Source organism: Eubalaena glacialis, chromosome 2, assembly GCF_028564815.1.
Source record: "Eubalaena glacialis isolate mEubGla1 chromosome 2, mEubGla1.1.hap2.+ XY, whole genome shotgun sequence".
Lineage (NCBI taxonomy): Eukaryota > Metazoa > Chordata > Mammalia > Artiodactyla > Balaenidae > Eubalaena > Eubalaena glacialis.
Genome location: NC_083717.1, coordinates 194,198,934 through 194,226,631, shown reverse-complemented (window position 1 = coordinate 194,226,631; position 27,698 = coordinate 194,198,934). Strand labels below are relative to the sequence as shown.

At 67.3% G+C, this 27,698-nt stretch overlaps 1 protein-coding gene across 7 annotated transcripts in view; it reads right to left on the bottom strand.

The window, feature by feature from the left end:
• Positions 1-25,810, bottom strand: part of ASPG (asparaginase) — a 28,787-nt gene extending 2,977 nt beyond the window's left edge. For 4 of the 7 annotated variants that reach the window (XM_061181355.1, XM_061181360.1, XM_061181359.1 and 1 more), the window contains exons 1-13: positions 25,672-25,810; positions 20,043-20,151; positions 19,308-19,428; positions 17,607-17,762; positions 12,893-12,976; positions 12,143-12,269; positions 7,893-8,005; positions 5,699-5,881; positions 5,489-5,602; positions 4,862-4,978; positions 3,426-3,521; positions 3,020-3,183; positions 151-237 (exon numbers count right to left, since the gene is read on the bottom strand). In XM_061181355.1, the coding sequence (XP_061037338.1) occupies positions 151-237; positions 3,020-3,183; positions 3,426-3,521; positions 4,862-4,978; positions 5,489-5,602; positions 5,699-5,881; positions 7,893-8,005; positions 12,143-12,269; positions 12,893-12,976; positions 17,607-17,762; positions 19,308-19,428; positions 20,043-20,151; positions 25,672-25,753 (1,553 nt within the window). In that variant the 5' untranslated portion in view covers positions 25,754-25,810. The remainder of the gene's footprint in view (positions 1-150; positions 238-3,019; positions 3,184-3,425; positions 3,522-4,861; positions 4,979-5,488; positions 5,603-5,698; positions 5,882-7,892; positions 8,006-12,142; positions 12,270-12,892; positions 12,977-17,606; positions 17,763-19,307; positions 19,429-20,042; positions 20,152-25,671) is intronic. The other 3 variants (XM_061181356.1, XM_061181357.1, XM_061181361.1) reach the window with 3 other exon arrangements.
• Positions 25,811-27,698: the final 1,888 nt, after the last annotated feature.

The window sequence follows — 27,698 nt, the reverse complement described above, 5'->3', positions numbered from 1 at the left end:
ACCCTCACACGCGCGCCCTTGCTGGACTGCTCCCCCTGCTAGGAACGAACCCCACCCTCAAGTGCTCCAAGGGCCCAGCTAGTGCACAATGGGCTCTCCCCGCTCTGAAGCCCGCGTCCTGGGAAGCACAGGTACGCCTGCGACCCTCACCTGCATAGCTCTGTCCCCGAGTCCTCCAGCTCCTGGGGGGACAGGCAGGCCCCAGCTGCCCGCAGCAGCCCAATGACACCCTGATGCCTGCCGTGAGAAAGAGCATGGTGACCGCCTGGACGCCAGCAGGGCCTTGTCCTGTGCCCAAGACCAGGAACCCACCCTCCCCAGACTAGGGCCACCCCACCTCGGTCCCCAGCACCCAGACCCACGCCCGGGGTGAGGGGGGTCAGTCAGCCCCAGCTGAGCGGCAACCCTGTCCACAGCCCCCCCCAGGCCCCGAGGCACTGCTCTGGGCACCTGCGTATGGCCCACCCTGGAGGAGCCTCCCTGCCAAGCTCACACCCGCCAGGGCCAAGTCTGGGAAAACAGAATCCCTTGGGCCGGTAGTCTGCCCTTGGGGATGGGGTGGGCATGAGACACTGACGGAAGAACGTGGGCGTCAGGCTGGCCCGGAGCAGGGCCCAGAGGTCTGTGGGTGTCGAGGCACCTGCTCCGAGCCCAGGGAACAGAGAGCACAGAGCCCCGAGGCTGCCCCCTTCCCCAGTTTGGGGGTGTACCATCAACTGCATGGTCACCCCACTTTTAGGGAGCTGGAGAGGAGAGTGGGGTCCCCCCCAGAGCCCTCCAGGGTGAGGCCAGCCCCTCCAGGGCACAGCAGGGCCTGCTTGGGGGTGAGCCGGGAGACCGGTTCGGGAGGTGAGGGAGCTGCCGTGACAGCCAGCTGGGGACGAGCGGGTGGGACCAGGATGGGGTGAGCTCACCATGCTACCACCCACACCCAAGCGTGAGCAGCAGAGTCTCCAGCCAGATCACCGGGCCTGGGCGCCACGGGCACACCCCACGCGCAGCCCTCCCCCTCTGTCCCCCGCCTGTTCTGAGAACCCTTTGATGCTCCCAGGAGGCTAGGAGGGAGGGGCTACCCGCACTGCCCACTGCCCCAAGGGTGAGGCGCCCCAGCCCAGGACTGAGCCGAGAGGTCTGGTGGCCTGGGCTCTCCATGAGACTCATGAAACTCCCAGAAATAACCCAGGGTCCTGCAGGCCGAGAGCCCCCTGGGGAGGACCCGGGGCCTGTGGCAGACGCTAAACCGAGACCAGCTCTGCATTCGGAAACAGCAAGACTACAAGAGATGGAAAGCAAGGGCCGTGATCCCCATGTCCCAGACACACACTCACACTCGCGTTCACCAGTGCGCTCACGCTCACACACACACACACACTCACACACACGTATGTATGTGATGCCCCTCCCGGCTGCCGGGCAGGGCACGGGGAAACAGGTGGGAGAGGGGTCCCGCCCCTGCCCCTAGGTCTTCCCAGAAAGCTCCAGGCCTCGGAGCAACGTGAGCCCCTAGAACGCGGGGCCAAGTGGCTACCAGGCCCCACCCGTGCCCATCCGCCGTGACTTCCAACTGTCCGTCAGAGCAGGAGAGGCCTGCCCCTCGGAGACATGCCAGGCGGGCGGGCCTGGGAGGGCAAGGGGACGCCTGCCCCAGCAGAGGACACGGGTACCAGTGTTCACCAGCCCCGATGCCTGCTCCTCCGGCCTCGCGCTGTCTGGCTGCCCGCCCGCCAGGCCCAACCCCAGGGGAAGGGGTCAGAGCCTGTGACCCCGGCTCCCGGGTGGTGACCACCAGCTCGTGCGTTTTCCTTCACATCGATCCTCACACAACCCGCCCTGCAAGGTGCCGCCGCCCCAGCCTGCAGTGCAGGTCACAGGTGAGCACACAGGGGGACCCCCCAGGGGGCCCCAGCCTCTGGCCTTGGCTGCAGGGCAGGGGGCCTCTGCTCCTCCTTAGAAGGAACCAGACGGGCTTCCCTGGTGGCGCAGCGGTTGGGAGTCTGCCTGCCAATGCAGGGGACACGGGTTCGGGCCCTGGTCTGGGAGGATCCCACGTGCCGCGGAGCAACTGGGCCCGTGAGCCACAACCACTGAGCCTGCGCGTCTGGAGCCTGTGCTGCGCAACGAGAGAGGCCGCGACAGTGAGAGGCCCGCGCACCGCGATGAAGAGTGGCCCCCGCTCGCCGCAACTAGAGAAAGCCCTCGCACAGAAACGAAGACCCAACACAGCCAAAAATAAATAAATAAATAAAGTTATAAAATTAAAAAAAAAAAACCAACAAAAACAAAAACAAAACAAAACAAAACTTCCATTAGGAGGAACCAGACGTCAGGTACCCACACTGACTGCCCAGGGCCCTGGGGCCTCAGCAAGAGCTCAGCTCTGCAAGTCTCCACTTGGGCGGGGGCCCCCCAAAAAACCCAGGCTGGGGCCCTGCCTTAAAAAGCCAGGGTTTGTTGGATGGGGCCAGCTTGGGGGACCCCCCCACTAGCATGCATGCTGAGCCTGCCCCCTTGGGGACCGGTGCTCACCCAGCCCAACGTCTGGCACTATGTCACCTGCTCTGTACCTGCTCCATCCCAGTGCTGGGCTGGGGGTTTCTCCCCTTGCCCCACCCCCAGCCCCTCAGGTGGAGGATGTAGGGAACACACATGAGACCCCTTGTGCTCTGTAAGCGTTTTTCTTGTCTAGAAATTCCGTGCCAGGGTCTTGCCGGGCCTGCCTGGCTCAGCTTGGAGGTCACCTCCAGGAAGCCCTCCCTGACCACCGTGCCCAGAGTCAGTCCTCCCAGTCTGGGTCCTGTTCACACCTGGCAAGGTCACCGCTAGTGCCTAGGGCCCAGCTGGAGGTGGGCGAGGCTCCAGGAAGCAGGCGTCCTTGGTCCCACCTGGCTTTGTCTGGGGATGCTGTGTGACCACAGGCACACTGAAGACCCCCTCTGAGGCATCCCGGTCCAGGCCCTGCCCCACACGGCACCCCTGCCCGCACATCCGCCACAGTGCCCGCCCCCCCGCAGCCCAGTACCTGCCCCTCACAGCCAGCAGCAGCGGGCTGAGGCCATCCTTGTCCCGTGCGTTCACGTCCAGCCCTCTCTGCAGCAGCATGGTGACCACCCCAGCCTGGCCCCCTCGGGCGGCCGAGTGCAGCGGAGTTTGACCACCAAAGTCCTCCAGGCTCAGGTCACTGCCCTGGGGTGATGCATGGGATCGTCACCCACTGAGGGAAGGCCGGGCAGGGCCAGGTAGGCCACAGGGAAGGGACAGGGTCGGGGTGCACCCAAGGGGGGCCTGACACAGCCACGTGGCCCCCTCAGCTGCAGGGAGGTGAGCAAGCCCCGGGACAGGCAGTCCTGCCCACATCTGGGCAGCACCCCAGCCCCCTGGGCCTGGTGCAGCTGGAGCTGGTCCCCAAGGGCGGGCAGGGGTCTCACCAGCTCTGCAAGCGCCTGCAGGGCCTCCAGGTCGCCGGCGTGGGCCGCGGCACAGGCCAGGCTGGGTGCCAGGGCATCCCGCACGTCATCAGCCTCCTGGGGTGAGGGGGGCCGCAGCACCTTGGGACCCCTGCCGCTTCCTGGGGTCCTCAGCACCCCCAGGAGTGGGCAGGGCCAGGAGCAGGGGAACAGGTGGGCAGAGGTGGAGCGCAGGGCCCGTGGGAACCCTGCTGGCCCACACACCGCGCCAGCAGTGAGTCCCAGGATGGGGTCCAGCGCCCCCTCAAGTCTCAACATGGTAAAAGAAAGGGGCTGGGCACCACATCTGAGGCCTACGCAGGACCCCCACCCCTGGGAGCAAAGTCCAGGCAGGACACAGGCCACCACCTGGCTCTGTCCCATCAGCTGTGTGACCGGGGCCTGCCACCCGCCCGCTGAGGCCCACGTCCTTGCCTGCCTCCCCTGCGGGCCAGGAGGCAGGGGTAACTCATAGGGCACCTGCCTGGGGGAGGGTGGGAAGGGGTGCCTGGCCCTCCCCAGAAGGAAGGGCCGCCTGGCCCCGGTGCTGGGAATTCCATGGGTCGCCTAACAGGTCCCCAAGGCGCCAGAAGGCTGGGGGTCCCATCAGAGGCCCCCGTAGGCATCCCCGCACCAGGCACCACGGCGGGGCCTGATCCCTCGAGTCATTTAGGCCCGAGGCATCCACTGTAACGACAGGCCACACACGTCTGGCTACTGCCCATCCCTGGCAAGCAGGTGAAGCTGCTGCCACTCTCCACTCTCCCACCCTCACTCTGCAGAGGGGAAACTGAGGCACGTGGTGTGACCCGGGTCAGCAACGGGACACAGTGCCTGTCTCCTGCCAGGTGCACCAGGTCTGGACACTTCGCCCAGAGGCCGGTGCCGGGGGTGGTGGTGAGGTGGGGCATCAGGAGGCCGCAGTCACCCCCGTGAGCCTGGCCCAGCTTGAATCTCAGATCCCAGGCCCTAAAGCAAGTCCTCGGTCCCTTCCTGGGCCTGGGCACCCTGGCTGGGAAGTAAAGGAGCTCCAAGCCTGGCCCCTCTTCCTGGGGAGACCCAGAGCAGACACCTCCCTCCTGCCAGCAGCAGGACGGACGGAGCGCCCATGGTGCCTGAGAGCGCCCCTCTCACGAGGCAGCCCTGCACCAGGGCCAGCAGGCCCGGCCCGGCTGCCCCCCGGGGTGAGCGGCCACGTTCTGAGTACCGTGTGCACGCTGCAAGGGCCCCTCTCCACTGCCTGGCCCCTTCCCACACACTGGCCCACGAGTCCCTGCACCCCGTCCCCGCTGTGGCCCCGAGTCCAGAACCAGTTCGTGCCTGGTGGTTTTCTGCTCCTGGCACCAAAATGCCAGGGTGCAGGAGCCCATCCCTCAGGGACCCGCCGCCCAGACCCCCTCGCCCACGCTGGAGAGTACCTGGCTCAGACCCAGGAGCTGGGCGACCCCGCGGCCCAGCGCGCTGCCCCGCAGAGAGGGCCGGAGCTCGTCCGCGGCAGGCGGCGTCATCTCCCCGCGCAGGTCCCTGGCCAGCAGCTGCCGGGGCAGCAACGGAGAGCCGGGCCAGCTGCATCAGGGCCCGGACCCAGCAGCCCAGACCGACCTCGCAGGCCAGGCACCCGAGGCCCCGGGAGAGGGCTGCCCCGGGCCTGAAACTCCTCCCTCGGGCTCCATGCCTGAGGCCGGAGCCTAACCCCAGCCAGATCCCCACACCAGGCCAGCCCCACCCTCCAGCTCTCCAGCTCAGGGTCTCCCCGGGCCCCTGTGGCCTCTGCCCAGTCCCAGGGCCCGGGGACAGCTGTGTCTGAGGCCAGCCTGAAAAGCAAGAGGGAGGGGATACCCTGGGAGCAGTTTGGGGATCCTCGGCCCAAGTCAGACCTGGGGCTCCTCGAGGTGAGGACAGGCAGTGCCCGGGCTTGGGGTTGGCAACCGATCGGGGGAGCCCCCCGTCCTCGCTCCCCCTTCCAAACCCAGGCACACATCCCCCGGACTGGGCCCCACCGCCCGCCAGTGCGGGCCCGGGTCCCCAGCTGGAGGGGCACACACCTCCTTCCTGCCATCCAGGCTCAGCCCCGGCAGGCCAAGCACATACGACAGCTTGGCCAGGGCCGCCTCCGATGTCATGTCGGAGCCTGAGATGGTCCCGGCTCCCGCCAGGGCCTGCAGGAACAGAGGCGCAGGCGGACAATGGGGCATGGGGTCACAGCTGGACTTGCCCCTGCCCTCCCTCCCAAGGCCTCGGTGTCCCCGCCCCACCGTGCCAGCGCCATAGTCCGAGGTGACGGCGCCCTGAAGGCAGTGGGTGCAGTTGACGATGACTAGGCCTCGTTCAGCTGCCACCCGCAGCTCCTGAAGCAGGTCGGGCTTGGTGGGCCCGTTTCCCGAGCCGAAGGTTTCCAGGACCACGCCCTTCAGAGGGGGCTGCAGGAAGACCCGGACCTGTGGGGGCCGGGAGGCGAGAGTCAGGGGCTTTGCTCCTGCTCCAGCGATGGGGACCAACAGGCTGGCCCTGCACCCTCGGTGCCTGCCACGCTCCCCAACACATCCCCCCAAAGGGACCCTTGTCCCCTTCTAAGTGTTAAGGCCACAAACACCGTGGAAATGGGTCAGAGGTCACAAGGAGCCAGTTGGAGATGAGAAAGGGCCATCAGAGGTCTCATGGAGTGAAGGGCCCCCCATCCCAGCTGGGCCACCACACTGCCCCTCCCGGCCCCTGGCCCCTCCATCCGGCCCAAAGCTCTGCCCCGTCTGACACACAACAGGTGACACTCCCAGCAAGCCAGTGTGTGGGGAAAGGGCCCTGCAGCTAAACACACATGCAGGGTTCTGCCTAAGCCAGGGTGCTGTCCGCACATCCCACGAGGCTGCAAGGCTCCACTCGGAAGACAGAGAACGGGGGCTTCTCTGGTGGCGCAGTGGTTAAGAGTTCACCTGCCAGCGCAGGGAACACAGGTTCAAGCCCTGGTCCGGGAAGATCCAACATGCCGTGGAGCAACTAAGCCCGTGCGCCACAACTACTGAGCCCGCGTGCCACAGCTACTGAAGCCCGCGCTCCTAGAACCCATGCTCTGCAACAAGAGAAGCCACCGCAATGAGAAGCCCGCGCACAGCAATGAAGACCCAACGCAGCCAAAAATAAATAAATTTAAAAAAAAAAATAGAAGAGGACGGGGCCTGGGGTTTACCTCGAACAAGGATGGTCCCCTCAGAGGCCACCCTGCGGGGACACCTGTTGCCCAGCTCAGCCACGCCCTGTGTCAGCACAGGTGGGCACAGCCCAGAGGCCCCAGGGCTGAGCACTGTCGGTCCCTGAACCTACTACAGAGGGGGAGCCCAGAGGCCAAGCTGCTGGCCTGTGCAGCAGGCGTCCAGCCCTCCGGCTGCGCCCCCATCAGAGCCTTTCAGAACTGCCATCGGCTCCCCCTGCTTCTCCAGGTAGAGGCCAAAGGTGAAAGCAGACCCGTTCCTGGCAGATACCCGGGAACGGGGAGACTGGAGACTAGGACCCGCTGCCGGTCGATGCTCACCACCAGCAGGCCCTGCCCTGACAGCCCAGAAGTCCCCGTCGAGTGAAGCCCTGGGGGTCCCGTCCCCCTGCCTGAGCTTGGCCCAGCTTATGGCTCTGCACTCCCCCAGCTACAGCATGTTCTAGAAAGACTTCACAGGCCAGCATGTTTTCCCAGAAGGAGCCTGTGCGGCTCAGCCCCACTTAAGATGGCAGCCTCGTGCAGTGACCTCTGGCTACTACACGACGTGAGACCCGTGCATGGGCTCTGGCCACCAGCCCCTGGGACGACCCTCATCTTCAAGGGCAGCCCTCACTGGAGCGCGCCTCCAGCAAACCCCTTCTGGTCCCATGGCGGCTCTGCCCCATCTGTCCCCAGCGCCCTGGGAGGAGAGCAGGCTCCAGTTCACAGACTGCGGCCCAGAGGCTAAGGGCAGCCTGGTGCCGGGCCACCCCGGTATAGGGACACACCTGGGAAGCCTCGTGTGTCGGGTAGAAGAGGGGGCTGCAATGCCCCGCCAGTCACAGCACTGAAGCAAGCGTGTTCTGAGCCCCCTGCAGCCCCGCACTCAGCGCCAGCGATGCCCAGAGACGCTTTTACCCGAGACCCTCCATCCAACTGGCAGCCCAGCGTCTGGGCCTGGCTCACTGGGCAGGACGGAGGCAGGCGCCGTGTCCGCCCCAGGGACAGCTGGTGGCCAAGGGGTGGACGGCAGAGACCACCAGAGCAGCCACAAGAAAGCAGAGTCCAGGGCCACACTCCATCAGCCTCAGAGGAGCCCTCGGAACCCGGCGCTGCGACGTCCGCGGGGACAAGCGCAGTTCACAAATGAGGTGAACGGGCTGAGAAGGCAGCGGAGGGGGTGCAGGTCCCAGTGACACGAAGGTGGGGAGGGGAGGGGGTACAGGAGGCAGGCACCGCGGGGGCTGAGCCGGGGTCCCTACCAGGGTGGCGGGGATCCCAGGGTAGAGGCGCAGCAGGCCCACGTCGCGCTCCATGCTGCTGTGCACCACCAGCCGGCCCTGCCCACGGACCCTCCGCACCAGCTCCCGGTTGACTGTGAGGACAGAGGGACCGAATGCACACCTTCCGGCCATCTGCAGGCCATGGCCTCGGCCCAGCCTCCCCGGACGCCCCGGCCTCCATCTGGTGCCTCTGGAGTCCCGTCCCCTGCCCCCTCTCCCAGCTCGCTCAGGCGAGGGGCGCAGCTCCAGCCTGCGCCAGCCCCCGTGCCGGGCATGGGGTCCAGGGGGCGAAGAGGACCCTGCAGGGACGGAGGCCTCCAGAGCCCAGCAGGCCACGCCAGTGCAGGAGACGGGAGAGGGCAGGTGGAGGAAGGGCCTTCCAGGCAGAGGGCACGGCACGTGCAACGGCGAGAAGCACAGCAGACGGGGCAGAGCCGGGGGATCACCAGGAGTCTGCCATCCTGGATCCCAGGAGCAGTCGGGGCGGCGTCCTCTGACCAGCCAGCCTCACGTGCCCCTTACTGGGCACCGACCTGGCCCACGGCCCAGCAAGTCAATGAACGAATGAATGAATGAATGAATGAGTCTTCTGGATCCCTAACCTTTGGGGAAAGAAAACCTCCATCTCACTCACCCCAAAGTCTCAGAGGCCTAACGTGAGCCCAGCCTGCTCTCCACGCCCAGGGTGGCTCCTGAGCCCCGTGGAGAGTGAAGGGGGCAGTTACGTGGGGTCAGTGCGCGCCATGCAGAGAACTCCCCAGAGGCTCAGGCTCCCTGTGGGTCTGAAGGCTGCTGCTCTGCGGGGACCAAGCCACCAGCGGCCTCCCAGCCCTCCTGCTCCACCCATGGGCAAGGGGCAGGGGTCTGGGCAGCAGGCCTGGCCTTTGACCCTCAGGAGCCCGGCGCTGAGCCCAGGGCCCCATTCTCTCGGCCCCTCGCACGTGGCAGCCTCGAGCAGGCAGAGGCCAGGTTGAGGGAGCAGGTACCAAGGAGACCCCGTTGTCCAGCCCAGGGAAACTGAGGCCCAGGGAGGCAAAGGGCCTTGCCCAAGGCTGCCCAGAGTCAGGTGCAGAGCCCGGAGGGGAATGGGGGCTCCAGGACCCCCGCCCAGGGGTCCTCTACCACCCCGGTCCCATGGAGGGGGGTGCAAGCCTGCGGGCCTCCTGCTGTTTCCACCAGAGCAATTCTCATGATAATAAACTGAGGAACGTTCCAGACACGTGCTGCCCTTTCACGGGGAGCTGGGAGGGTGGGAGACGTGGGGGCTCTGGGGGATGGGCTTGGGAGGAGGGCGGCCGCAGCATCCGTCAGCAGCGAGAGGCATCCTTCAATTTTGGGCCCTGGCCCCAGCTGGGCGAGCAGATAAGACGGCGGCGGGTGGGAGTGAGGCCACCAGCCAGGAGTTATGGCTGCAGAGGGGGGTTTACGGAGACAGAGAGGGCCCGCGCCCCGCCGCCTGGCCAGCCCGGCCAGCCCATCCCCCGCCGCCCGGCCAGCCCATCCCCCTCAGAGCCCACGGGACCCCAAGTCCTTCCACCTGGGCCTACTGGACACCAGGGGACCGCTGTCCCCATGCGCAGAGGGGCCGAGAGGAGGGAAGGTGGTGTGAGGACCGTCCCTGCTCGGTCCTAACAGTGCCACCGCAGGGCCACGCAGCGGAGCCCGCGTGCACAGGGGACACTAAGTCCCGCGTCCCCTTCAGCTACCGGGACCCCGCTGGCCCGAGCCTGTCGGCCTGACTCCCCCTCCCTGGGGCCAGGGCTTCTGCACAGCAAGGACCTGGGGCTCCTGGAGGCCCAGTGTGACCGCACGTGCCTCACCCACTCGGGGAAGGGCGGGGCCAGCACCCACCCCCCACCTCCCGCCGTGCACCCCTCCTCACCCGGCACAGCTCCCGCTCCTGAGCCCCTCGCCCCTCGTCTGTAACGGCCTCACAGAGGGGAGGGAAAACGCAACAAAAAGCAGTGAGAGGGCGCCGGCCGCCCCAGTGCTGGTGTCGGCCCCCAGCTCCCCGCCTCCCCAGGGGCCCTGCCGGGCACAACCCGGGCAGAGGCTGGTGTTTCTCAGCACCAGGTGCCGGGACCAGCCCGGGGCCCTCACACACCACACGGGCACCCTGGCTGGGGGGACACAATCCTCCTGGGATCACGGGCTTGGGGGTCCAAGGGCAGCCTCCCCTCTCGGGGCCAGCCTCAGCCCCGCGCCCGTCCAGCCGCCCGGCCCAGCCTGTACCAGCGTGCCCTGCACCTCAAGGCCGGCCCGGGCTTGGCGTGGCACAGGTAGGGGCCTGGGGATCCAGGGTGAACTCCGCACCTGCCAGTGGGCTGCGTCCTGGGAGCTCCCCTCTGAGCCCCAGAGAAGGTGTGACTCAGCCCCCACGGGGGAGGCAGGCCTGCACAGCAGCCGCCCCCTCCTTCCCGCCCACTCCTCCTTCCTCAGCTGGCTGGCACCGGGGCAGGAGGGGCTGAGCACCACTGCCCACCACAGCAAGGAAGCGATCCATCTGCCAGCACCAGCACGTGGGCCACCTCCTCCAGGAAGCCTTCCTGACTCTGGCCCTCAGCAAGCACAGGGACCCCTGCCCGGCCCCCAGAACCCGGGCGTGCTATACAACACCTTAGACGCACTGACCGTTCTGGGCCTTACCAACCCCCAGGGCGCTCCAGCAAGCAGGGTGGGTGGGCAGGGGGGAGGGAAATGCAGGGTAAGACCCCCCAGAATGAAGTCAGGGCTCGGGGCCGCAATGCCTCCCTGCATGGTCCTTCCCTCCTCCTGCTGTAGCCCCACAACCGCCTGGCAGAGGTCCTGCCCGCCACCACGCCTGGATGCCCGCGTCTCGAAGGCACAGGGCTGGGGCGGGGCTCTCACGTTATAGGACCAGCCCCCCCAACCCCGGAGAGGGCCGGCTCCTCCGGCTGCTCTCCAAGGACAGCTCGCGGCCCCCCCCAGGGCCTCTCCAGGCTCTCAGTCCTCATCACCTTCCTAGGAAAGCCCCTGCGGGTCCCTGCCTGGTTCGGGACATTCCAGGAAGCCCTGCCCCTAGGAGGTCAAGGCCCCGGCTGCCCACAGCCCACCCTCCCCAGGTCTTGATCTGCACTTCCTTTCGGGGTGGGAAGGGGCCTGCTACGGCAGAAGGCCTCTCATGCTGGCCTTCTGGAACTGCCCCCTCCAGGCTCCCACAGGTCCTGCCCGCGTGGGCGAGGCCACGGCGCCCCCCCCAAGGGGCCGGGAAGACGCAGGCAGGCAGTCCAGGGAGAAGGGCTGCCTCGGTCCTGCCCTCTGTGTTGCGAGCCCGGCCCCGAGCAAGGCTTCGAGGGCCCTACATTCCCCGAAAGGAAGACGGGCTCTGCCAGGCCCTGGAGGCCCCCAGAAGGGTCCCGGGGCAGGATCCCACTGCTGGAGGGGTGAGGACAGGCGTCCAGGCCCAACACCTGCCCCAGGACCCCCCGGCTTGGTCAGGAGGAGGCACAGGGGGCGTGGGGGCGGCATGTAGACAGCAGGGGCTGGGCGGACAGCGAGGCCACCGGAGCGAAGCCGTCACGCCGCCTCGCGGAGGGGCAGCCTGGTGCCGGGCGGGAGTCGGAGGGGTTGGCCACGCCCACGGCGGACCCGGAGGGGGGCCGGGGGGCCCTGGAGACGCACAGGAGAGCAGACGGCCCGGGTGGAGAGAGTCTCCAGGGCCACGAGGGCGGCTGAGCCGGGTGAGGCCTGAGCACCACCCAGCAGCGCCCGCCGAGGACCGGGCCGGAGGCGGCTCCTCGGCACGGCCAGCGTCGGCGGTTCCCCGGGGTGGGGCTCAGGGTCCGCCACCCACGGGAGGCGTCGGGCAGCCCCACGACGGGGGCCGGGCGGCCTGCCAGGCCCAGGGCACGGAAACGCCCCTGAAAGTCCCCAGGACGCGGTCGCACTACCAGAACCACGTCCCCGGGAGGCCGAGGCGAGTGGCAGAGCCACGGACCGTCACTGAGGGACTCCTGGGCCACGTGGCCGGGGAAAGGCACAGGAGGCTGATGCCCCAAACGCGGCCCCGCCCGGGATGGCCCCCCGGCTCGGAGCCGGGGTTACCTGCGGGGGCCTCCCCCCTCTGAGCAGCGCCCCCCCCCCCGCCCGCGGCTTCTCCGCAGCCCAGGGCAGAACCCTGAGCCGTGCTCCCCCACCCAGGAGCCCCCGCACAGGCCCCGCGGCAGCTCCCTGCACGCCACGCCGCGACGTGACCCCGGCTCGCTTACTTGTGACGTCCGCGCCCACGGTGGCCAGAGGGGGCAGGTTGGGGGAGCAGAAAGCCGCGAACCTGCGCGTGTCCACCTTGGTCACTCGGTTGCCCCGAAACAGCTGGTTCTGGAAGAACAGGCAGACCTGCCAGGGGCGGGGTGCAGCTCAGCGCCGGGGAGCCCTGCCCTGCTCAGGAGACGTCCCCGTGGGGCGGGCTGGGCACCTCGGCAGTGAGACAGGCCCCGACGGCGTTCCGTGAAGCCCCTCCCCAGGGCGGGCGACCCCCTCCCAGGGCTCCTCTCCCCGTCCCCTGAGATGTGAGGGGGGATCTTGTAAATGTCTCCCTGTGTCACCACGTGACCGGGAAAGATGAGGAAAAAGAGCCGCTCCACAACCACGCCCGTACGACCTACTGATGGAAACGTACACACGCACGTATGTATGTAGTGTAAATAAACATATACCATATCATAGGTGTGAGACAACTTAAATATACGTAAACCACATATATACATATATGACCCGGAGAAAGTCCACCACGCTGTCAGCAGCAGACATCTCGGGGGCTGAGAGGCAGTGACTGTTTCCTGCTGCCTTCTCTATTCTCCCATTTTCTCTACGGTGATGGTGTATTTCACGTTCAAGGGGAAAGACAGATCTTTAAAGCCTGCCAGACACCCCCCCCCCGGGTGTCCCCCTGAGCACCACACCCCGAGCCCCGGGCCTGGGTTCCCAGGAGCACTCAGGGAGGAGGGAGGAGGCGGTACCTCGGGGATCACGTACTGGCCAGCAAGCAGCAGGGCACCCAGCAGGTTCTCACGGCCGTCGTTCCACAGGGCATGGATGGGCACCTGGGGGAGAGGCCACGGAGAGGAGAGGGGCTGAGGCTCAGGCAGCGGAGCCCGGGCAGGGGTCCAGGAGAGGGGGCGGGCAGGCTCTAGGAGGGACGCAGTGCGGAGCCCGGGCAGGGGTCCAGGAGAGGGGGCGGGCAGGCTCTAGGAGGGACGCAGTGCGGAGCCCGGGCAGGGGTCCAGGAGAGGGGGCGGGCAGGCTCTAGGAGGGACCCAGTGCGGAGCCCGGGCAGGGGTCCAGGAGAGGGGGCGGGCAGGCTCTAGGAGGGACCCAGTGCGGAGCCCGGGCAGGGGTCCAGGAGAGGGGGCGGGCAGGCTCTAGGAGGGACCCAGTGTGGAGCCCGGGCAGGGGTCCAGGAGAGGGGGCGGGCAGGCTCTAGGAGGGACCCAGTGCGGAGCCCGGGCAGGGGTCCAGGAGAGGGGGCGGGCAGGCTCTAGGAGGGACCCAGTGCGGAGCCCGGGCAGGGGTCCAGGAGAGGGGGCGGGCAGGCTCTAGGAGGGACGCAGTGCGGAGCCCGGGCAGGGGTCCAGGAGAGGGGGCGGGCAGGCTCTAGGAGGGACCCAGTGCGGAGCCCGGGCAGGGGTCCAGGAGAGGGGGCGGGCAGGCTCTAGGAGGGACCCAGTGCGGAGCCCGGGCAGGGGTCCAGGAGAGGGGGCGGGCAGGCTCTAGGAGGGACCCAGTGCGGAGCCCGGGCAGGGGTCCAGGAGAGGGGGCGGGCAGGCTCTAGGAGGGACCCAGTGCGGAGCCCGGGCAGGGGTCCAGGAGAGGGGGCGGGCAGGCTCTAGGAGGGACCCAGTGCGGAGCCCGGGCAGGGGTCCAGGAGAGGGGGCGGGCAGGCTCTAGGAGGGACCCAGTGCGGAGCCCGGGCAGGGGTCCAGGAGAGGGGGCGGGCAGGCTCTAGGAGGGACCCAGTGCGGAGCCCGGGCAGGGGTCCAGGAGAGGGGGCGGGCAGGCTCTAGGAGGGACCCAGTGCGGAGCCCGGGCAGGGGTCCAGGAGAGGGGGCGGGCAGGCTCTAGGAGGGACGCAGTGCGGAGCCCGGGCAGGGGTCCAGGAGAGGGGGCGGGCAGGCTCTAGGAGGGACCCAGTGCGGAGCCCGGGCAGGGGTCCAGGAGAGGGGGCGGGCAGGCTCTAGGAGGGACCCAGTGTGGAGCCCGGGCAGGGGTCCAGGAGAGGGGGCGGGCAGGCTCTAGGAGGGACCCAGTGCGGAGCCCGGGCAGGGGTCCAGGAGAGGGGGCGGGCAGGCTCTAGGAGGGACGCAGTGCGGAGCCCGGGCAGGGGTCCAGGAGAGGGGGCGGGCAGGCTCTAGGAGGGACCCAGTGCGGAGCCCGGGCAGGGGTCCAGGAGAGGGGGCGGGCAGGCTCTAGGAGGGACCCAGTGCGGAGCCCGGGCAGGGGTCCAGGAGAGGGGGCGGGCAGGCTCTAGGAGGGACCCAGTGTGGAGCCCGGGCAGGGGTCCAGGAGAGGGGGCGGGCAGGCTCTAGGAGGGACGCAGTGCGGAGCCCGGGCAGGGGTCCAGGAGAGGGGGCGGGCAGGCTCTAGGAGGGACCCAGTGCGGAGCCCGGGCAGGGGTCCAGGAGAGGGGGCGGGCAGGCTCTAGGAGGGACCCAGTGCGGAGCCCGGGCAGGGGTCCAGGAGAGGGGGCGGGCAGGCTCTAGGAGGGACCCAGTGCGGAGCCCGGGCAGGGGTCCAGGAGAGGGGGCGGGCAGGCTCTAGGAGGGACCCAGTGTGGAGCCCGGGCAGGGGTCCAGGAGAGGGGGCGGGCAGGCTCTAGGAGGGACGCAGTGCGGAGCCCGGGCAGGGGTCCAGGAGAGGGGGCGGGCAGGCTCTAGGAGGGACCCAGTGCGGAGCCCGGGCAGGGGTCCAGGAGAGGGGGCGGGCAGGCTCTAGGAGGGACGCAGTGCGGAGCCCGGGCAGGGGTCCAGGAGAGGGGGCGGGCAGGCTCTAGGAGGGACCCAGTGCGGAGCCCGGGCAGGGGTCCAGGAGAGGGGGCGGGCAGGCTCTAGGAGGGACCCAGTGTGGAGCCCGGGCAGGGGTCCAGGAGAGGGGGCGGGCAGGCTCTAGGAGGGACCCAGTGCGGAGCCCGGGCAGGGGTCCAGGAGAGGGGGCGGGCAGGCTCTAGGAGGGACGCAGTGCGGAGCCCGGGCAGGGGTCCAGGAGAGGGGGCGGGCAGGCTCTAGGAGGGACCCAGTGCGGAGCCCGGGCAGGGGTCCAGGAGAGGGGGCGGGCAGGCTCTAGGAGGGACCCAGTGCGGAGCCCGGGCAGGGGTCCAGGAGAGGGGGCGGGCAGGCTCTAGGAGGGACCCAGTGTGGAGCCCGGGCAGGGGTCCAGGAGAGGGGGCGGGCAGGCTCTAGGAGGGACGCAGTGCGGAGCCCGGGCAGGGGTCCAGGAGAGGGGGCGGGCAGGCTCTAGGAGGGACCCAGTGCGGAGCCCGGGCAGGGGTCCAGGAGAGGGGGCGGGCAGGCTCTAGGAGGGACCCAGTGCGGAGCCCGGGCAGGGGTCCAGGAGAGGGGGCGGGCAGGCTCTAGGAGGGACCCAGTGCGGAGCCCGGGCAGGGGTCCAGGAGAGGGGGCGGGCAGGCTCTAGGAGGGACGCAGTGCGGAGCCCGGGCAGGGGTCCAGGAGAGGGGGCGGGCAGGCTCTAGGAGGGACCCAGTGCGGAGCCCGGGCAGGGGTCCAGGAGAGGGGGCGGGCAGGCTCTAGGAGGGACCCAGTGCGGAGCCCGGGCAGGGGTCCAGGAGAGGGGGCGGGCAGGCTCTAGGAGGGACCCAGTGCGGAGCCCGGGCAGGGGTCCAGGAGAGGGGGCGGGCAGGCTCTAGGAGGGACCCAGTGCGGAGCCCGGGCAGGGGTCCAGGAGAGGGGGCGGGCAGGCTCTAGGAGGGACCCAGTGCGGAGCCCGGGCAGGGGTCCAGGAGAGGGGGCGGGCAGGCTCTAGGAGGGACCCAGTGCGGAGCCCGGGCAGGGGTCCAGGAGAGGGGGCGGGCAGGCTCTAGGAGGGACCCAGTGCGGAGCCCGGGCAGGGGTCCAGGAGAGGGGGCGGGCAGGCTCTAGGAGGGACCCAGTGCGGAGCCCGGGCAGGGGTCCAGGAGAGGGGGCGGGCAGGCTCTAGGAGGGACCCAGTGCGGAGCCCGGGCAGGGGTGCAGGAGGGGGGTCGGGCAGGCTCTAGGAGGGACGCAGTGCGGAGCCCGGGCAGGGGTCCAGGAGGTGGGGCAGGCAGGCTCGGGTCGGTGGGGACCGCTGCTCGGGGAGCTACCCCTGCTGGCCGTGCCAGTCTGGCCCGCACCCCAGCGCCCTCTGCTCCCCGCAGGCCCCAGCGCCCGCTGCCGGAGGCCGGCCGGATGGGCTCCTGCCCAGGGACCCGCCACTGCCCAGCCCAGCTCCCTGGCCCCGGGGCACAGAGGCCCTGCTCCCTCACTGCCCCAGCCCGTTCTGGACCGGGTGGGCAGAGGGTGGCCAAGAGCTGACCGGGGATGGACGCGATGGCCAGAAGCCTCATGCAGAGCCTCCGAGCACCGGGTCCCAGACCTGCTCCCGTGTCTACGTGGAGACCAATGTCCCCAGGGCTGACTCCGACCCGTACCCGGATCCCAACCACTCCTGCCCAGGAAGGCAACAAAGGGCTGGACTGCTGCGGGGTGTGCAGACGGGCCGGCTGGACGGGGCTGGGCCCAGGGCCTCCAGAAGAAGAGCCCTGGCCTGGAGCCACAGTCCTGGGTCCTCATAAGGGGTGTGGCAGTGGGCCAGCAGCCCCGGGCCTTGAGCCTCAGTCTCCCCTGCGTTATAACAGGGACGCTCTGTCAGGGCCAGCGCGGGGGTTAGAAGAGCACAAGCGCGATCCTTCCCGGGGCCGGCAGTGCTCATAGTCCTGCCCTTCGTCCCTTGGGAGAGACCTGATGGCGACCTACACCCAGGGGCTCAGGAGGGTCTGGGAAGAGCCAGGGTCAGCCTGCACCCCATCCCTCCACTCGAGCTCCGAGTGGGACATGCTCGGCAGCCGTGGGGTGTGTGCGGTGCGGCCCTGGGCCTCCCCTGAGTGGGGCCGCCCCACTGTGACACCCGCAGGGACCACGGACAGAGCAGGGCAGGCAGCCGGGTCGGCACCTGGCAACGGGATTTCCCGACCTCTGACCCCGGGGAAGGCTCTCCAGGGCCTTGGGGAGGGCTGGCCCGATGGCGCCACCGCAGGAGCCTTTGGCGCAGGCCCTGACGGGGGTCCAGGCTTCCCCCACCACCCCCCTTCAAATCCAGCAGTTTTCTAGAATATTCCACCTGTTGGCTTTGGGGGTTGTGCTGGGTCAGGGTGAGAGAGGAGGGGGTAGCATGTGCCCAGGTGCCCAGGGATGGCATCGGTGGGAACCACAGTGGGAAGAGGAGGACAGCGACAAAGGGAGGGCAGCTGGACAAGGCCGGCAGCAGGCTGTGGACCCACCCCCGGGGTGGCAGGGCTGGCACCAGGCAGGACCAGGGCACTGACCAGCGCCGGCCGGCTCAGGCAGAGAAGGAACCAGCTCGGGGAGCTGCCGGACCGAGCAAGGAGCCCGGGGACCCACCTGGGCCCCCAACAGCACTGAACTGCCCTGTGGCCTCAGGAAGGCCCTGACCTTATGCCCACTGGGCAGCCCGGGGTGTTACCTGGGCACCAGTGAGGATGACAGTTTTCTGCAGGTTTTCCAGCATGAAGGAGAGCACGGAGGCGGCGAAGGCCATGGTGTCGGTGCCATGGATGACCACAAAGCCATGGTACTGCCCGTAGTGTCTCTGCAGGAGGGGCGGCGAGCTCAGGCAGGCCTGGCCTCCGGGGCCACCAGGAAAAGGAAGGTAAGGGCCCCACATGCAGCTGGAGGGACCCGGGTCACCGCTGGCCAGGGAAGCCCACTGGAAATGGAGCTTCTGCCTGGAGTCCCGGCGCCCGTGCTCTCCTCGCGCCCAGGACAGCCTTCTCCCATCCCCTCGGGCCTCCCCGCGACACCCCTCGCCCACGAGAGCACTCAGGTCGGGGTCTCTGAACATTCTTATCTGAGGATGGGAAGGTCCCCCCCGTGCAATGCCCGGTCTGGGCTCCTGAGCACACTGGTCAGCTCAGTGCTCCTGGAGGGCCCCTTGCTCAGTGACCACTGACCCTGGGGCAGCAGGGGCTGCGGGGTGAGCAAGCCCACCAGCCTCTCGGTCCAGTGGGAGGGCCAGACGCGGACACAAGCGATGGGCACAAGGCACAGCCAGTGCTGGGAGCCGGCTGTGACATGGGAGGTGGGAAGGATGCCGACAGGCAGACGTGGGGAAGGTGCCTCCAGGCACACAGGCCACCTCTGCAGGGATGCACCCCCAGCCACCACCTCCTAGCGGGCAGCCAAGGCTGGGCCTCAGTGGGCAGCTGGCCCGGGTTGTGGTTGCGAGGGGCACGGTCCCGGGAGACAAGGGGACCTCAGGGGACCCTCTCTCGTGGCCCATTGAAAGACCAAGGCAGGCTGGGCCCGTAGCGCAGGGGAGCCGAGCCACGTGGCGGGCTGGGGCGCCCTCTGCTGGCCACACAGTGAATCTGCGCGTGGCTGGCTTCTGCAGCCAGGACAGCAGTCCCAGGCGTTCAGAGAAGCGGTCAGGCGCCAACTGTAGGATGCTGCTGGCCACAGAGCAGGGAGAGTGCCCCAGATCACGGCTACGGACATTCAGAGACACACGGGCCGGGGCCAGGGCCTCACGCGGCCCCAGGCGCTCACCGTGAGAGGGGCGAGGCCCCGGAAGCCGCTCTGCCCCGGCAGAATGAGCCAAGTGTGGAACTGGGGCCCGCGCCCAGCCGCCAGGAAGGCGCAGGCTGCGTGACAAGCCTCTCTGCGGGCAGCGGGCTTTCTTAAGGTAGGAAGGTGAGAAATGGGCCTGGCGGGGGCCAGGCTGGGGCAGGAATGGGGGCTGGCGCTGGTGGCCTGGGGAGGACAGGGAAGAAAGCTGATGGCGGGCAGCTCGGGCTGCAGGTAAGGCGTCCACACTGTGTGTAAACCACGAGGCCCTTGCAGGCTCCGTGCCCTTCTGTGGGCCCTAAATCCACGAAGACTATACGGTCTAGGGTGGGCGTGGGCATGGGGCGGACAGAGTAGGGGTGGGCCAGGCATGAAGTCTGCAGGGAAGCGCTGCACGTCTCAGCCCAGGATACTAACTGGGACAAACCGACGGAACAAATCGAGACGGCCACCCGGGCCACTTCCTCGCCAGGAAAGCGGACGTGGCCCTCGATGCCCACCCTCACGGGTGCAGGTAAAAGGGCCTTGGGAGCCTTGCAGCTGAGGTGCGACCCACTTGGCTCCTGGTCCCAGCCCCGCCCACACTCCCCCGTCACCTCACCTCGATGGTCTGGGCGATCTGAACCCACTCGGTGATGGTCATGTCACTGGAGTCGAAGAGAGGCTGGCACTCCAGCACCGTGTACATGACCCTCTGGTCGGGGCAGGCGGGGCTGGCGGGCCTGCAGGAGGCGGAGAGCAGGCTCGCACTCTGTGCCCGCTCGCGCAGCGGCCCCGCTCCCTTCTGCCCAGCCAGGCCCCCACACCCAGGGCCGTGGCCGCGGGCTCTGCATCCCCACCGGCTCGCTTCCACTCGAGGCCCCAGGAGCAAGGACCGTGGTCCCCGGGAGGGGCCAAGGACAGGCCAGGCCAGGTTGCTCCAGAGCAGTGTCCCCTCCCCTCGGTGAGCCAGGACGACCCTGGGAGGGAGGCTGCTGGCAGGAGGGAGGTCAGCGACCGCGAGGGCAACTCCCCGCTCAGCCGGCCAGCAGTGAAGAGCACCGGGCAGCCTGGGCCACGAACTGGGAAACAGAGGGACCTTCCCGAGGAGGGGGCACCTGGGGCCAGCCCTTGCCTCTCCTGACGGGCTTGAGTCCCCACGGGGCTCACTTGAAAGGGGGCTGTAGTCAGTTCTAGAGCCATCAAAGCGGGAGCCCGCGGGGGCGGCATCCTCTAGCAGCTCGCCATGGACACACTAAGAAGCCACAGCCTGGCAGGGGCCAGTCTCAGGGTGCCCCCCACCCCATGACAGCTGGCCACGGTCCCCGGCCGGGACCCCAGAGGAGCCGACACTCACGGCAGCACTAAGGTGTCCTCGGGGAGCCCACAGGCCTGGGCGTGGCCCTCGTCGTGGAGCATGGGCAGCGTCCTCAGAACCGCGGCCAGGCCCCTCCCAGGGACGAGCACTGCAGGCGGAGTGGGGCGGGGAGGCGGGGTCAGAGGCGGGTGGCCACACCCCCAGCACCGCCCCCCTCCCTCCTCACTGGGGGCCAGGCCCTGGCAGGGGTGGGGGGCTGGGAGCTGGCTGGGTGAGCTCTGGCCCGCAGGGAAGTCAGAGGCTGGGCAGACGGGCCTGCAGCTGCCCCGGGCCCCGGCAAGGATGGGCAGCTGCCCCGTGTCGGGACTGCTACTCTCACCCAGACAGCCCCGGGACTCCGCCACCGAGGCTCAGGGGGCCCTGGCCCTCTCACAACTCGGACACACGTGCCCACTCTTATTTCCCCCCTTCCCAGAACGTCCACACCGCTCTGCCCATGGACACGCTGTTGGCTCTGCCTGGAAGTCCTCTGCTCCTTTCTGCTTCTCACCCGGCAGGTGCTTCATCCCAGCTCAGGATACCACTTCCAGGAAGCCCTCCTTGATGTCCAGATACTGGTGCCATTCCCACACACTCCCCGTTACCCTTTCTCCCTATGTGGACTGTGTGTGACACCTTCAGGGTCCAGCCCAGGCCCTCTGCCTGCAGCCTCCATGTCCAGAAACATGCATCTAAGGAGGCACTGGGCAGAAATGGTGTGTGTTCTAAGAAAACCCTAAGAAGTCACAAGTGTTTCCTGGAAACAAACAACTCCTCAGCAAAGGCTCCCAGAAGAATCTTTGCACTGGGGCCCTGGCTTTTTGTCCCACCCTGCTCCCTGCAAGCTCCGTGACCTTGGGCAAGTCGGCTAAACTTCTCCGGGCATATGCACCCCTCACTGAGGTTCTGTTGGGCGTCTCCCACGTGCCTGGCTACGTCGAACACCTGGACACAGAGGCGAGAACAGCAGGGTCCCCCCTCGAGAAGCACCCTTGGCTGAAACATGTAAGACCTTCAGGACCAGGGTCAGTGGTCCCCTGGGCGACGATACTGCCCCCAGCCGTCCCCCCGTGCCCCCAACCGCCCCCCTGTGCCCCCAGCCGTCCCCTGTGCCCCCAGCCTTCCCCCCGTGCCCCCAGCCGCCCCCCCGTGCCCCCAGCCGTCCCCCTGTGCCCCCAGCCGTCCCCTGTGCCCCCAGCCGTCCCCTGTGCCCCCACCTTCCCCCTGTGCCCCCAGCCGCCCCCTGTGCCCCCAGCCGCCCCCCTGTGCCCCCAGCCGCCCCCTGTGCCCCCAGCCGTCCCCTGTGCCCCCAGCCGCCCCCCTGTGCCCCCAGCCGCCCCCTGTGCCCCCAGCCGCCCCCCTGTGCCCCCAGCCGCCCCCCGTGCCCCCAGCCGCCCCCCGTGCCCCCAGCCGTCCCCCGTGCCCCCAGCCGCCCCCCTGTGCCCCCAGCCGTCCCCCTGTGCCCCCAGCCGTCCCCTGTGCCCCCAGCCGCCCCCCTGTGCCCCCAGCCGCCCCCCTGTGCCCCCAGCCGCCCCCCTGTGCCCCCAGCCGCCCCCTGTGCCCCCAGCCGCCCCCGTGCCCCCAGCCGCCCCCCTGTGCCCCCAGCCGTCCCCCTGTGCCCCCAGCCGCCCCCCTGTGCCCCCAGCCGCCCCCCTGTGCCCCCAGCCGTCCCCTGTGCCCCCAGCCGCCCCCCTGTGCCCCCAGCCGTCCCCTGTGCCCCCAGCCGCCCCCCTGTGCCCCCAGCCGCCCCCTGTGCCCCCGCCGCCCCCCTTTCCCGGTGTACCAGTCTCCCGCTGCTGCGTAATGAACTGCCCCCAGGAAATCCCAGGCCCAGCTCGTGCCAACCCCCGGTGAACACAGCTGCGTTGGCCCAAGGATGTTCGTGGTGCCGTCTCCCCAGCCAGAGAAGGAGACCCAAGGGGGAGCACCTTGAACAGCCCCCCCACCCAGGAAGCGCCCTTTAGGGGCTCCATATGCTGTGCTGCAGGAGTGACGGGGCTCAGTAGACAGAGGGGACATCCGTGTGTGACTGCCAGCCCGGCCGCCCTCCCAAGATGCCTGAAATGTGACCAGGACACACACCTGCCTCCACAAAGGTCTGGACTCGCCAGCCCTGACGGCAAGGAGGCCCGAACTCCAGACCCTGGGCGCTGAGGGAGGCTCAGAGCCGCCCACCCTTCTGCGGCAGGCCCCCAAAGGTGTGCCCTCCTGATCCCCAGGACCTGAAATGCAAAGTCTTTGCGGCCGTGATTGAGTTAGGGTCCTGGGATGATGAGATGATGCTGGCTTATGCGGGTGGGTGCTGAGCGCCACCACACGCATCCTTGTAAGACAGAGGCAGAAGAGAGTTGACACCCAGAGAAGGCCGTGTAAGGACAGAGCAGAGACACGAACACACCGGCCTGCAGTGATGGAGCATCTCCCGAGAGATGCTTCTGCTGCTCTAGGCCCCCGTTTGTGGTCATGGGTCAGGGCGGCCGCAGGAAGCCCGCACGCCACTCTTCACGCCAGCTGCCCTCCCAGTGGGTGGCACTGGGGTGTCCATGTAAACCTGGGGATCCACTGACGGGGCAGGTGATGTGCACGGTCACCTCCACCCAGAGCGAGGCTATTGCTAGTGGACGGTGGGGCACTGGCTTCCGGGGACACCCCACGCCTCGGGGCGGCAGGAAGGTGCAGGGCCAGCGAGCCCCACACGGCCCAGACCCTGTTGTCCCCGCCTGGGGAGCGTGTGGGTGGGCAGGCAAAACCAGCCCAAGAGAAGGCTAAACTCTCCTTCTGTTCTATTCGTTCTGTGCAAAATTCTGCCAACACATCATCACACGAAGCAGCCAAAAGTGTGGGGAAAACAGCCTTGAGGGAGGGTCAGGAGGTCAACGAACAAATATTTTTCTGGGATTTGTAACGTTCTTGGCTTTTAAAACTAGCAGTCTGTTGTGATTTCCTTCGTCATTCTAAATAAACACCTGTCCCCCCCAAAAAAACCAAAAAAAGGGGACTTCCCTGGCAATCCAGGGGTTAAGTCTTCCACTGCAGGGAGCGTGGGTTCGATCCCTGGTCAGGGAACTAAGATCCCACGTGCTGCGTGCTGCGTGGTGCAGCCAAAAAAACCTAACAACAACGAAACAAACAAACAAATAAATAAACACCTGCTTTCTCATCTAATTCTGATTTTGTAAATTGTACTCTCTCTCTTAGCACGGGCCCCCAAGCTTCAGGCCCTACAAAAGCAGAAGCCGCCCTGCCCGGGCCCTATCCCCAGGCCGTGCAGGCAGGGAGCTGAGTCACTGGCAGCGGCTCCACCAGACACACTCATCTGTAAGGGCCGTCCCAGGACAGCTGTCCCAGGACAGCTCAGGCTATAATACAGTGAACTTGTGAGCGTGTGGCAACTTGCTCAGGAAGGGGGTCTAGGTCAAGGGCACAAGAAGCCATGGACATCACCCCTGCGGATGAGGCTTGGCTGCCAGGCCCTCCGGTGGCCTCCTGGGATGTCCTGGCACCTTCAGCTGCCAAGCTCCGAGGCTCTACTCACCCTGCTACACCCGCCAGGAGCCAGGTCCACGAGGGACACTCAGGGCGTCAGGGCTCCTCAGCCATGATGCAGCTCGGCCTTGGGCTTGGGGTTATCGGCTGATTTGGGATTCACGATGTCCCTTGACCAGTGACATCTTCCCCGAACTCAGAGAGGGGATGGGTGAGGGGCGTCCCTAGCTGCCACAGCCTCTGCCCTCCCCTTGCCATCCTGACCTTTGGCAGGGCTCACGTGTGGGGCGCCGAGTGCCCTGCAGGCCACTGTTTACCGGCAGGCGCAGAAAGGCTCCCAACAGCGACAATCCAAACAGCTTTGCTGTGGCCGCCCCTAACCGCCCCCGCGTGGGCCGGAGCCCACATCAGCAGTGCTAGGCGAGTTAATCATTGACACCCTCCGGATCAGAATTCCCAGGCAGGAAGGGCCTGGAGTGTCTGCGTCCCCTCCAGCCCCCAGCTGGGCTCAGAGAGGGCAGAGGCCAGCAGAGCGCGGCGGCCCAGCGGGCCCAGGCCTGGTTCCTCCATCCATCTGGCTCCTTCCCCAGCCTGGGGTGCTGTCCTGAGGTCTCTTGGATGACTCCTGCCTGTCTGGAAGGCGCTCCCACCACACCCCATCTTTCTAGAGTCAGTCTCCAGGTCACCTTCCAGAAGTGGGAGTTTACATCCTCCCTGGAAAATGCAGCACCTGGGAGAGTGAGCCTAAGGGGCCCCGGGGAGCTGGGGGGCTGGGAGGGGACAGGACGCAGTGCAGGTGGGATCCAGGTCAGAGCCTGCAGCCTGGACCCTGGAGAACAATGAGTCGAGCTCAGTGGAATCTCAGCAATCACAGTTGGCCAGGTGCCAAGCCTGGAGGGGCAGCGACAGGGGTGGGACGGGGCCCCAGACAGTCCAGGGATGCAGACAGGGCCGGCCACTCCCCTCTCTCTGCCCCAGGCCTGGGGCAGCACGGGGCAGACTCCCCAGCAGCCCGGGAGGAGCAACTGGGGGGAAGGGGGTGACGGGGTGTGGAAACCACGCTCCGCATACCTGAGCCCCTCCAGGACAGGGCTCTATGGGGGTCTGAGTCCTGGGGCCCAGCACGGAGTGGGCCTCAAGAGACGTCTGTGAATTGGCAGCCGGGGTCGGGGTGTGGCACGAACAGGCCCAGAGGACCCGGAAGCAGTTGCTGGAGCGAGAAAGCGCTGGTGGCATCCGGGTAGCTGCTTCGGCGGAGACGGTGGCCAGGAGGAGAGGGCTGGGGAAGTGGCCCCAGGACCAAGGGCAAAGGCGACCGTCCTGTTAGCACGGGGGGCGGCCGGGCGGAGGCGGGGCAGCTCTGGCAAGGCCCCCGCTATGGGGCTGGCAGAGGATCTGAGTAGGGGGACACTCCAGGGCCAGGTGTGACGTTGCCCTGGGTGTGAGGACAGCCCGGACAGGCACCTGGGGCCAAGGAGGGAGCCCAGGGGTGCCTGTGTGGAGGGCACAGACAGTGTCCGCTCTCCCAGGAGTGCTGGAACATTCTGGAGGTGTGTGCAGTCCTCTTCCCACCCCTGCAGGGCCTCAGGCTCCCCAAACCCGGTCCCTGCCCGAAGGTGCTCTGCCCAGCCTGGGGGCACCCCTGCCCCAGCGGCCCGCAGAGCTCAGCGCCCGGCCCAGCAGTCACCGCCTCGAGGACCGACTCAGGCCAATGTCACAGGGGCAGAGAAACGCAACGCCCAACCTGCCCGGACTCCTCGTGCACGTGAACACTTCCCAAAGGTGTCTGGTGCCCGCTGCCCGGCAGAGCCCGGGCCGGGAACAGCGGGGAACGGCTGGGGTCGCCGTGCAGCCGCTCGGTGGTCCCGAGTGAGGGGCCTCGGCAGACTCTGAACACCTGCCCACCGGCTTGTCTGTGCGGGGAAGGGCGCTCAGACAGACGCCACGGTGGTCGAGGCTCGGCCCCGGGAGGAGCCGGCGACAGCGCGGGGGAGAGGCTGTGCCCCCGGGCGGGCTGACCGCCCACCGGGAGCGGCGGGGTCAGGTGCGCGGCACCGCGGGGCCTGGCGACCGCCGACAGGTCAGAGGGCGCGCGGACGACCCCCACCCCAGCCCCGGTGCCCGGGCGCCGGCACCCACTCACCGCCGCGCTCGCTCCGCATGCCGATGGTGCCGCCGGTGTAGATGGCCAGGAGCCGCCGCTCGGGCCCCGCCGCGCGCGCCATGCCCGTGAGCCAGGGGACCGGGGACCGGGGGGACTGACGGAGGCGGCGGGGCGCGCAGAGGGCAGCCGGGGGGAGGGGCGGAACCTGCTGGGGGCGGGGCGGGGGAGGGCGGGACCTGCGGGGGGTGTGGAGGGACCTGCCTGGGGGCGGATACTCGCCGGAGGGTCGGGGCCTGTCCCAGGATGGGGGGAGGGGAGAGGGGGGAGGGGCGGGGCGGGTCCGGACCCGGGTGGGGGGATAGGGGACAGGTCCCGAGCGATCCCAGGCGATCCGATTTCAGTGCAGCGGGCCGGGGCGTTTTGAGTAGCTGTGACTTGTGGCTCAAAGGCCAGGTTCCTCACGGACGGCGGTGCCAGAGGACCCCCCCATGCGGAGCGGGGTCGCCCTCCCCTCCCAGGCAGTCCCCCCAGACCCTGGCGCTCCAGCAGATCCAGCACTGTTGACCATGCCCTCGGTGTCCAGTGCCTGGGATGGCGGGGGCAGGCAGAGACCCCAGCCGGCCCACTCACACCGTCCAGAAGGGCCCGAGGGGACCCCCTCCAGGGCTAGATAGAGCCCACCACCTTCAGTCCCAGGAGAGCCTACGGAGGGAAGGGAAGGGGGATGCAGGGTACCGGGAGGAACAAGCTGCAGGCTTCATCTCAGATGCATTGAGTCCGTGTTTCCCTCCCTGGGTGCCAGCACACCAAGGCCCTGTACCCTGACTGGCGGCGGTGGCAGGCTGAGGGGACGACAGGGACCACGAAGTGGTTTGCTGAAAAACTGATTCCTCTCCAGAGAGAGCCCTTCCCGTACTTGATTTTGATTCCATGGAAGTGATGAAATAAATTCCTATTTTCTGGGCTTCCCTGGTGGCGCAGTGGTTGAGAATCTGCCTGCCAATGCAGGGGACATGGGCTCGAGCCCTGGTCTGGGAAGATCCCGCATGCCGCGGAGCAACTGGGCCCGTGAGCCACAGCTACTGAACCTGCGCGTCTGGAGCCTGTGCTCCGCAACAAGAGAGGCCGCGACAGTGAGAGGCCCGCGCACCGCGATGAAGAGTGGCCCCCGCTCGGCCGCAACTAGAGAAAGCCCTCGCACAGAAACGAAGACCCAACACAGCCAAAAATAAATAAATTAATTAATTAATTTTTTTTAAAAATGTCTCAAAAGGGTCTCCATACTCAAAATGTGGGGAGCCTGTCCCACTGGAGGGAGATGTCCTCTGCGACCCTCACCTCCCTAAAAAAAAAAAAAAAAAAAAAAAAATTCCTATTTTCTGGCAAGACAAGGGTAAAAATAATTCTGGCCTTTAGGGAACAAAATCTTCCTAAGAGGAACTTGCTTTTCTCCTATGCCTTTCAGATGTAAGTGCTCTACCTGGTCCTCTCTGGGAACTCTTATCCAGGTCATCTTCTAAAAATGCAAATTTCAGGACGGTAACTCTTAACCTAAGAAAAAACAAGAGGGAGGGGAGGGATAGGTAATTTGGAACTTGACTTGTCAAGGACAGATACAAATATCTTCTCCCTGTATATTAGTAAAAAGGGTTTAGCCATCTAAACAGGTGACCTTGATTTGTTCCATCTGCCAGAAACCCAATTTGAAGCCAACCCCTTTTGTAACTGATGAGATTTTTTGCGGGGGTAACTTTACCTTTTATTATTATTTTTTTTATTGCAGTATAGTTGATGTAGATACTATATGTTATAGGTGTACAATACAGTGATTCACAATTTTTAAAAGTTATGCTCTATTTATAGTTATGTGAAACAAAATTCATATTTTATGGCAAGACAAGGAAAATTTGAACATAAAACCTCTTCTCTGCCCTTTGGCCTCCTCACTCCCCGCACCGTGCATTGTGTGTCTGCATTAGGCACCGACCAGCCCTCCCCCTCCCCCATCAGCAGGAATACCTGCTCAACCATAAAGAGGAACTTCCTCCCGGCATCGACAAGACAAC